The sequence below is a fragment of the Cydia splendana genome, chromosome 6 (assembly GCF_910591565.1).
Source record: "Cydia splendana chromosome 6, ilCydSple1.2, whole genome shotgun sequence".
Classification (NCBI taxonomy): domain Eukaryota; kingdom Metazoa; phylum Arthropoda; class Insecta; order Lepidoptera; family Tortricidae; genus Cydia; species Cydia splendana.
Window position 1 is genome coordinate 1,137,420 of NC_085965.1, and position 11,081 is coordinate 1,148,500.

At 38.5% G+C, this 11,081-nt stretch overlaps 1 protein-coding gene across 2 annotated transcripts in view; it reads left to right on the forward strand.

Annotated features, from left to right (window-relative positions):
• The window catches only part of LOC134791245 (suppressor of cytokine signaling 2-like), a 60,414-nt gene extending 49,333 nt beyond the window's left edge, over positions 1–11,081 (forward strand). For both annotated transcript variants that reach the window (XM_063762227.1, XM_063762226.1), the window contains exons 2-5: positions 1,336–1,553; positions 3,515–3,660; positions 7,315–7,545; positions 7,881–11,081. In XM_063762227.1, the coding sequence (XP_063618297.1) occupies positions 1,336–1,553; positions 3,515–3,660; positions 7,315–7,545; positions 7,881–7,974 (689 nt within the window). In that variant the 3' untranslated portion in view covers positions 7,975–11,081. The remainder of the gene's footprint in view (positions 1–1,335; positions 1,554–3,514; positions 3,661–7,314; positions 7,546–7,880) is intronic.

Consider the following 11,081-nt stretch of genomic DNA (forward strand, 5'->3'; position numbering starts at 1 on the left):
GTGTCAACACAGAGTCGACACAAAGTCGAAACATTGCAACTACTTTGTGACTGCAATATTTCTCAGCCTTAAACCATATTTATACATCATAATTAACAAGTTTCGTAGTATGTAAAGCGTTATTTCTGTTATTTAAGTATAGTATACGCATCGAAGTACTAAAAATGCTTCAAATAATATAGTTATGAATACAGGCACTGAGAAGTAAACAATTTCATTTCCGGCTAAACTAAAACAATGTGGTGGCGCGTTGATTATATTACACTTAGTTTATCAAATCACTCGAGCAGTTTAATTCCCCATAATAATTTAAGTCCTATTGTAATATAAATGCAAACAATATATAATTACGTCTTGTAATCCGTTTTAGAGATGGCGTATTAATGTCACTTATTTTTATTTAAGTATTTTTCCATCTGACAGTTTCCATTTGACAGGAACAAAATGAACGAATGAACGAATGATTTTGGCATAAAGTAGTCGCAAACCCGAAACAATGTGTGCACACGGCGACCACACTTTATGTCACTTTGTGTCATGTGTCGACCCTTCCCCATTTCTGGTAACTGTGTCGACACGGCGACGACTCTGCGACTGGAATTGTGACCGAAACAGACAGTGTCGACACAAGATGTGTCAACACCGCGTCGTAACGGCGACTGGAAATGGTTGTATGGGTAGTTCGCGGTAGGCGCTCAGAACCTACTTAATCTGTGCTACTTATAAATTTAGTTTGTCATTTATGACTTTTGTGAACTGTTATGATGAGTGAGTGTTCTAAAAACTGGTAATTCATAGTTACTCGGTGAGTCATTATAAAGTGGAACTAGTGAGTTGTCAAATTATGATTGTGAAGTTGATTTCTTGTGAGACATGAATAATCACTTAACGAGATAGTGGAGTTTGCCCAACCTATTTATGGGTAATTTTATTTAAAGTTGTCCCCTACACTTTTTTTTTTAATTTGTGAAATTTTATGTTATTTCTACTTCAGAATCACGAGCTCTTTCTATCCTAATAGGAGAAAAAATGTCCCAAGGTTTTTATTTCCATTCCTTTACCATTTTTCATAGACTTTGTATGGCGGTCACGGAATGGAAAGATCAAAAATTGTATGGACATTTTGGGACACTTTTTTTCTCCTATTAGGATCAAAAGAGCTCATGATTCTGAGTAGAAATAACATAAAATTTCACAAATTAAAATTCAATTAAAAACAATGAAATTATATCGCGGTAGACCCGTTTGTGTAATTAAATATGTACAAAACGCGAGAGTTTAAAATGTTATATATATAGATTTGAAAGAAGTAACCTATTTTTCCATTGTTTCCAGATGCAACAGAAGTGGCACTGCCCCTCGGCTGGCCCGGCGTGTGCTGCCCCAACTGCCGGCAGCAGCTGCTGCTGGGCTGCAAGGGCCACTACCCCGCGTACGCCACGCCCACGTCGCCCCTCTACCCCGCGCCATACAACGAGGAGCTGAAGAGGCTAGCTGACACCGTCAAGGCACTGAGGTTGTCCGGGTGGTACTATGGGAATCTTGATTGGCAGGTGTGTATTTGCGTAAAAATGATTAATGTTAAAGCGAGACCGAGAGAGTCTAATGAAGCCTATTAGACTGTCTCGGTCTAACAGTCTCCTTAAAACGAGTCCTAAAAGCTAGCTTATACCGTCAAGGAACTGAGATTGTCTGGATGGTATATACTGAATCTTGATTGACAAGTGTGTATTACTACTAATACCTGGTAGTGAATAATAAAGTTTAAATGTCAAATACCCGTAACATTCGTAGCGTGGTCGAACCGCATTGCATTGCCTGCCCTATGCAACTTTACGTGCGCACGCGACGCGAAAGATTTGACAACAGTCATATAATATACAACACAACAATGTAGTGTTTTGCATCACGTGTCTGGTTTATTTATATTGCCATTGAAAAGCGCCATTCAGACGCCATTATCTATAACGCGAAATTGTAGAAACGCGTAGTTATCTAAATCGTATTGCGACAAATTAACAATAACATTAACATTATCAAATGAATGCGTACATTTAATATTAGATTTTCCTCAATATTTGAGGAAAATGTCGTATTTGTCGATCTCGTATTGATAAACATAATTCCCTATAGATATATTGATAATAATTGTAAATCGTATGACAGTCACTATCAAATATTAATATAAGCGGATTCGAGCAGAACAACACACCAACAGTATCTGTTACTATGTAAGTATGTGTTCTAAAAGTTTTACAAATAGAAATACATTACATTTACGAGTATACAGTTCGCGTTCAAAAGTAGGTCGAGATTATGTAAAAAAAAAGTATCTGCCACACTTGTGCATCCTGGATATAATTATGTAACGACAGACCTATCGAAAAGGGACCCATCTGAAAATCAGCGCTTGGTATATACAAAAAGCTGAGACCGGTACCCATTGTTTAATACTTTATACCACAAAATCACCTATTAGATGTACATATTTTACTGTTCAATTTTTAGTGCATTATTTGTTAAATGAAGTGCAATTTTTTGTAGTTAGGGCTAAAAAACGTGTTCATATTTATAGATTTAATTTTGAACATATCCTCCAAAGGCCCACCTTACAATAAATTGGGTGTAGAATTAGAAATCAATAGTGAAGGAAATGTGGTAAAATCGAACGTACAAAAGAAATGCAACTCTGTTCAGATTGAAAATGGTTCCAATTTCATTGAAGTAATTAGTAGGTAGATATATGAAGAGTTATGAAGGACCGTGGGCCTTACGAGGATACAGAGACATATCTGTTTGTAAAGCTATTGAATAATAGTTAGATACTAGACACCTTTGACGTAGACTTATCATCTTATCAAATCAACTACTATAGATGCTGTCTGTACAGTTGTACACGTGTAAGGCACGGCACAAGGCACTTGTTAAGGCAGAGGGATTCCCACATTATTTTGAACTTTGTTTCGAAGTGACAGGACAGGGTTCAATTTTGCATAATCTGACACCCTTATGCCTTATAAAGGGTTAAGCAGGTACGGTCGCACTCTCGAACTATATGACTTCTACGAATTAGTACGATTTGAACATACGTCTCTTTATCAGTATTGTGGGGAAAGCGCAGAGATAACGTTTTTAGAAGAGATAAGATAGACTTATAGCAAACTTATCATACTTATTGACGATTTCCATGAAAATTATCTTATTTCCTTTAATTCCTGTTGTAAATACGCTTTGCAAGAGCAGTAGATTGACCAAATTTTACGGATTTTCTTATATGTACATACAAAATGTAATCGTAAAATAATAATACCTATTTCTACTTCTTGGTAGATAGAGTTAGACCAAGATAAGGAACAAATATCTGTGTCATCATACAAATAAATGCCCTTACCAGGATTCGAACCCGGGACCATCGGCTTCATAGGCAGGGTCACTACCCACTAGGCCAGACCGGTCGTCAAAAGATAAAAGATATTTCATATATGTATCTAACAAAAACTTTTCTTTTTTCCAGGGAGCGAGAAATCTTCTCAAAGAAGCGAGTGTGGGCGCGTTCGTGGTCCGGGACTCGGGAGATAGGAACTTCATATTCTCACTGTCGGTGCAGACCGAGAGAGGGCCCACCTCGGTCAGACTACACTTCGAGTGCGGTTTCTTTAGGTAAATATATACCTCTTTATTCATGTCGGCGGCCGATCGTAAGATCAGGCAGATCGTAAAGTTCCTAGGCATATCGTGAAACGTGAAAATCTTTGTCTCGTTCTTTTGGTCGACGAAGCCCCGTAGCGCGGGGCTCCTATTTCTGGACAGTTTGCCCTTCGGGCATCTGAACTGAATTAAGCAACCTAAGGAACCTATCCCACCTATTTATTAGTTTAATGTGACTACCGTCAAAACATTACACAGAAACATTACGATCGGCCGCCGACATTCATAAAACTTAGCAAACTTACTAATCTCTGTTAGATTTGACTTTTTTGTGGATAACGTCATTAGTCTATAGGCCCCGTGCATGAACTATAGGAAACCTACTATGCACAAGAAAACGTACCAACGAGAACGGTAGATGGTAGCACTTGCTTTGGCAATGTACATGTGCACATATGTTTCCGATTCAGGCCACAAGATGGCAGACCCTCCAACGCGCACGGTCCCTATAGTTATTTTGATACCGAATTAAAAAATAAAGTAACTACCAAAATTTTTATGCATCTGGTGCGATTCTGACTTAAATCATGCGGCGTTTTTAGAGGTGTGACCATGCGTGACAATTATATATGTCGCCTTCTGGCATGCAACATTTAACAACCGTATGAAGTGACAGATAACAGCGTGTCTCGCGTGATATAGCGATAAGTGTAATGTATGCGTGAGGTTAAATGGGACATGCATTAAATATTAGGGACGGGAAAGGTCATTCTTGACGGCTCTGTGTATCGCGCCCGGTTATCGTAAATGTCTTGAAATAAGTTGAAAGATATAGAACATATATATCTCAGACCCAGTTGGATTGGAGAGATTGGTAGATCGAACTGTTACTTTAAAAATAGAGCCCAAATACTATAAACTCCATCATTAATTTAATTACTTTTACCAAATATCCGTTGATTGCTGCTCGGTGATAATGATAAAACTATGCAAAATGATTGTATTTGGATTTGTATTAATAAAATAAATAAACTAAAATAATAGTTATTTACGATACAAGTGCGAAAAAGAGGAAAATCTAAACGAGTGGCGATAAATTAAAACACGACCGAAGGGAGTGTTTTAAATCCACCTTTAAAATTTGACGTTTGCACGAAAAGTGCTATTTTACGCACTAGTGCGGGAAAATAGGACCATATGTACTGTAAAATTCATTTATTTCAAGCTACAAGGCTTATAATTGGTTGTAAACAGTTGTATAATATGTCATTCCTAAAATACTGTACAAAAGAAATATTCGGCAATGTGGCGTAGCTCAAGTCATAACGTTCTGTGCATTCCCAGTTGCGCGGTACCGCCTCGATTCCGCTACCGCGCCAGTGTGACGGAGCCTTTATATTATTTCTAGTTTCCGACCGAAGGTTCGGTTTCGGTTTCGGTTTCGGCCAGTTTCGGCCAAAAAATCATGTTTCGGCTGTAGTTTCGGTTTCGGCCAAAAAACGGCCGAACCTTTCGGCCAGGCCGAAACCTACGAAATGGTACTTCGGACAAAGACCAAAAGTTGGGGAATAAGTAGGACAACAATATTAATACATACCTACATATACTGATTCATATATAGGTACAGAAATTAATTGGTTTATTATAAAACACAATTCCACTAATGAGAGCGCCACTGGCCGGTCGACGCAGTCTTAATAGGCTGTCAATACCTATAACGCGCACACTGTCTAATTGTATCGGAGTGAATGAGATAGCACTGTCGCACGTAGCCGTTGGCCGAGTATCAGCTCGGCCCGAATCGAACGATGTCTTTTTCGCTCTTATTCACTCACTTATTCAGTCATTTTTCTATCTACCTCTAATGGCAAATTTTAAGCGAGGCTAAAGGCTACGCTCAACTAGTGCCGCAAAGTTGATTTACTCAATAGTTAATATTTTGCGAAGCTGAACAGCTGACTATTGATTAAAACGAAGAAAAAACCCTTAAATGTGTCCCCAGTACAGTTTTTCATACGAATGCTCGACCTTAGCTTCACTTTTTACCTCAATTTACCATTGGTTTGTGTTCCACATGTCCTCTACTTCAGCTTAGCCTTTGGCCTCGCTGCGCCATGCTCGGCCTGCGGTCTCGCTTTTTAATACAATGGACATTGGAGCTGGAGTCTGTGCTTAACTACTTATCCTGAAGCTTGCTTCACGGCTTTGACTTCGCATGAAAGTTCGCCTCACTGGGGCACTTCGGACTTTTAGGTCCAGGTGGAGATCGGTACCCGGCCTTGCGATATTTGTTAACAAAAAATTTCGCGCTCGCTGCGCTCGCGTTTTTGGTTGACCCTGTATCTACATGTTAGCTTGACTGGTGAATGAATAGAGTTAGACCAAGAAAATTCTGCAATGATTTTGATAACATACACAGTGCTACTAGTGCAATGTTATTTATACGTCATAATTACATAAAAGTATTGACTTTTAAAGTAACACTTGCAATGCGTGTGTTATCAAAATCGTTGCAGAATTATCTTGGTCTAACTCTAGTAACTTTCTTAAAAATTGCTTAAAGTAACATCAATTTCAAGGACCTTGGGTGTTGTCAGCCCCATAATATATGTGTAAAAGCGGTTTTATTACATTTTTTCAACGATTTTAACAAGTCTACAAAAGTTTCGGTTTCGGCCGAAACTAGAGCCAAAGCCGAACATTCGGTTTCGGTTTCGGTTTCGGCAAAAAAACATGTTTCGGTCGGACACTAATTATTTCCCTATCTACTTCCTTATGTAGTTTACTATGTATCACTTGGTTTTCATAATTCCTTAATATATTTTTATATCCCAATGTAATTTTCTATGTATCACTTTCCTGTTTTTCATATTTCCTCATTAATAGATTTGTACGTTTAGGTTTCGTCACATCGCATTATTGAGTTTCCTTGAGGAAGGTTTGATATGAAAAACCTGTCATTATGTGTCATCTTTGTACTATTTGAGCTTGAAAATCGTGTTTTACAAGGTCTTATAAGGAAACTAACATTTGATCGCGTAGAGGTTGTTAAGAAACATAAGTACAACTTTATTACGCCTTCGAGGTATAATTTCAAAAATTCTTTCTAAGTTGAAGGTATACGACATTTTAAGAATATATGTTTCAAATTTCAGGGTCGTACCATCAACGGTTTAGGCTCTGCGTTGTATCATCGCCCACACTGTTAACTGTACATCGGTGGACCTTATGCCGTTTGTAATAAGGTACAATCAGCTGTAGAGAGAGGTGACCTTCCTTGCAATCAATTTCTATGCATGGGGTCACCTCTCTCTGCAGCTGACTGTACACCGATGTACAGTTAGGAGTGTTGCTGTTTGTATGTTGAAATATGATGTAAATTATGTGTTATGGAACCATGAAATTTGAGAGTTAGACCAAGTTGGCAGCGATTTTGACAGCCCATACTGTGCAAGGGTTATTTCTTACGTCAAACTTCTATGAGATTATAACGTTTAAATAACACTTGCACAGTCTGAGCTATCTAAATCGCTGCCAACTTAGCTTCGTCTAATTCTATTACCTATTTGTAAAAAATTGTTTGTATGTCTTAACATTTATTAAAATTTGTAAATTCAACTTTACATTCTCGAAACTGATTATCTTACAGAATCTTTCCTATTTCAGACTAGACTGCGAGAAGCCCCTCGCGCGATACATGCCGCGTTTCCGCTGCGTCGTTGAGCTAGTGCAGCACTACACGCGCTGGGGCAAGGCGGCCGCCGGCACCGTGTGGGTGGACCGCGCCGGCGCGCCGCACTCCGCTGTTCTACTGAGGACGCCGAGGCGGAGCGAGCCGCCTAGCTTGCTGCATTCTGCGAGGCTAGCCATACATAAGGCGCTGGATTCTGACCCTAGGTAATATTCGGATTTATATGACGCTCGCCCCTGATAAGTTTCGCCAGTTTATTACAAGAGCGCTGTAGATGTCTGGCACTGGAGCTCGTGCCGGACGTCGGATTTCGCCAGATTTTTTAGCTTGTGGGCTCCCGACACTCTCGAGTCGCCCGACTTTTTAATATGACGGCGCCCGCGGGGCCTAGCACGCACTGGGGCGCGCCTCAATCGCATAGTTTCACCGACACTTTTGATATGAGGGCGCCGCAAGCATCCCGCACTGGAGCACGCAGAACGCGCCTCAATAGTATGAGGCCGGCCCTGAGGCGCTCTTTGACATGAAACTTTAATTCCAGATCGCCTAAACTATGGAGCGCGCCGAAACACCGACTCCTGCCGCTGCCGACGACGCTCCTAGACTACCTCGGCGAGTACCCCTACTCGATCTAGCACGTCTGTATCTAGACTAAATAGATTAAACCTAGGTCTAATGTGACTTCAAAATCATGTACTGCCTCTTAACCGTTTGATCGCCAAAAACGTCAACTGACGCACACGCTACCTTCGTGCATTCCTACAAGGTTACGACGCATGACGCGCCGATAGCACTTCTTAGTGCCACTTGCACCATTCCACTAACCCGGGGTTAACCGGTTAAACCTGGAGTTACCATGGTTACCAGTACAATTTGACAGTGGGTTAACGGTTTAACCGCTTATCTTCGGGTTTGTGGGATGGTGCTAGTGGCCCTTATTATGCCTATGGTATCTGTAATTCCAGTACAATTTTAGATTCAAAACTCACTGTATCAGATTGATAACCAGGGCTCGGTAGTACTCTCGTCATTTTAAAAACATAACCATAATTTAAGACCCATTTATGAGTCGAAAATGTTCGTTCACAGTCTATGGCCGTCATTCGTTGAAATTGGTATGAAGTCTCTGTTGTACAGAACAGGGTTATGTTCCGAGCCTTGTTGATACTGCCACAGGCATAATAAGATGTGAAACTCTAGATTCTTTGGCAGGTAGTTCATAACTTAATGCATACATTTTAGCCAACTTATATTGTTAATTTGATAAACTCTTGTAGTAGCGCCGGACGCCTTACAATAACATAATTGAAGTCACTTTACACCCGGGTACCTTTTTCTTTGTAAGCACAGGTTGCTAAGGCAGGGACCTTTTACCGATTTTAATTTATGTATTATAATATAGGACTAGGGACTCAACTATGGTATTTAGCGGAAAATCTGCATATTATTTAAATAAGTACTGTTTGTATATAAAGATTTGTTTGTAAGACTGATATTGAGAGCATCTACTTCAGCGCTTGTTTACTACTTATTTTAATTCACTACTGTTTTAGTTTGTTTCTATGTGAATTCAAATTGCATAAACTGAACCCATATCATACACAATTGTTTGTAACAACAACATGTTTTGTTAAACAAGTTTTGTTGTTATTTTGTTCCGTTAGCCAGAATCACAACAACAAACATTATTAGAAAAATAAAAATGTAAACATTCAACTAAAATGTGGCCGGTATTAAAAAGGTATACGTATAGTCGCGATCAGATATATTGCACACCGGTCAAGTTGCTCTAAAATATCTGGCGTGGAGGCGTGCTCAGATATTTGTGAGCACCTTGGCCGCTCCAATATATCTAATGGCGACTGTACATTAAGTTCCACATACATATGTCTTAATAGTTATATGGAAAAAATAACCATGGTTACAACAAGAAATATTTTGACAAACTCTTAAATTTAGATTTTTGTATTATAAACACATTAGACTCATTAATGCCGCTCTTGTCCATTCGAAGTAAGATATCATCACACTATTTTGTTAGAAAACTATTTAATTTATTTATTATTTGGTTAAGAATTAGATTTACATGAAGGTTAAATTGTGTTCCTATTTCAGTTGGAAAATTCAGTTGAAAATTACTTCTCTTATTCGGCGCAAATGTGACTTGAATCAGTGCCATAAACTACGGGGCCCTATTAATTCTTAACATACAGTTCAAATCAGTTGGTAATTTATCATTTTTATTTTTAAAACATTATATCGACTCTTCTACTCCACTGTCAGAAGATTTATATTCATAACATGGCCAAAATCACTCCGTTTTCGAAGTTACCCCAAGAAACCTTATAATATTGTAAAAAAAAAAACTTAACAACTGTATGTTAGAATAATATGGCCCTGAAACATATATTTTGAAGGCTCTCGAACGCAACAGTATCGGCCCAGGCGGCAGTACGGCCGGGCCGTAAACGTCTGGCATTTCAATCGCCATCGGCAGGGTCGCCATGAGAAAGCTAGTTTGAGGCTGAATTTGTAAATAGTTATTGTTTTCTATTTATTTCTTAGATGTAATGTAGTTAAGTAGAATAATTATACGCGCGCCATTTGATGGCGTTTACGTTCAATAAACAAGGAAATATTAGATACCGCTACATTTCTCACGATGGTGATTCAAATTCAATACAAGGAGAAGTTCTCTAGTTTTTGAAAATTAGGCAAGCTGGTGGTAATGGACAGGAGAAATGTGGCGGTATTTGGTTGGTGTACCAAGAGCCGGGGTGGCTAGTGATCACTAATAATATAGAATAAACATGTACCTTGAATAATCTCAATTATTTTTAGTATTTACCTGTTCATTAGTTCATCTGGGTTCCACAGTCCCTTAACTAAATAGTTACAAGCAAAGCTTGATGCAGATGGCGCTGCTATCGAATAGAATTAACTACTTATATCTTTGTATTAAAAAAATCTTATTTATGGAAAAAAACAACCATAGAGTATAGGCAGCCTGTCAAATGGGCCCTATTCTTCCAAACATCTGTAAGCAATTAGTAGTTTTTCAAAGTATAATATAGCGCCCTTGGGTAAATGTCAAAAAGCGCTTTGCGTCAGTTTTGGTCAGGGATATTTATAAGTGGAACTATGTAAAGATTGTAAAGTCCATTCAAACTTCCTTTTCATAAGTGGTAAAAATTTTTGAAATGCATTGTAACTAAAACCAGTAGTATTTTCTATAACATTAAAATTTTTAAAATATGCAATTTGAAGTTTTTTACCAATGAGGGTTTCATATTAATGCTATAATCCTGATATCGGGCACCAAAGAAATAGGTGGCCGATATTATGACATGTAAAGCATTAAAATGCAGGAAGATATGAATAGAACTGTTCTTATCGTTATTTTTGAGTGTATTCTCGAAAATATGGCGCATAATAATGTTGATGGGACAATCGAATCCGTATTACCGCAGTGACATAGTGTGGAATTGCCTGCATATGAATAGAAGCGAATTGCCATACGATTAAATAAATATGTATTTGTCGTCGCATTTGCGCCAAATTTTCGAGTATACCTATGCAAAATAAGTTCAATTAGTTTTGTACATTTTCTAAGAAAATATCACCGATTGTGCAACATAAGTGTGACATAATAGAAATGAGGTGTGTGTGCGTGTGTGTAGACTAATGTATGCTAAACATGAAAATAATTTATATACAGAAACAAATATACGTTCTGACAAAA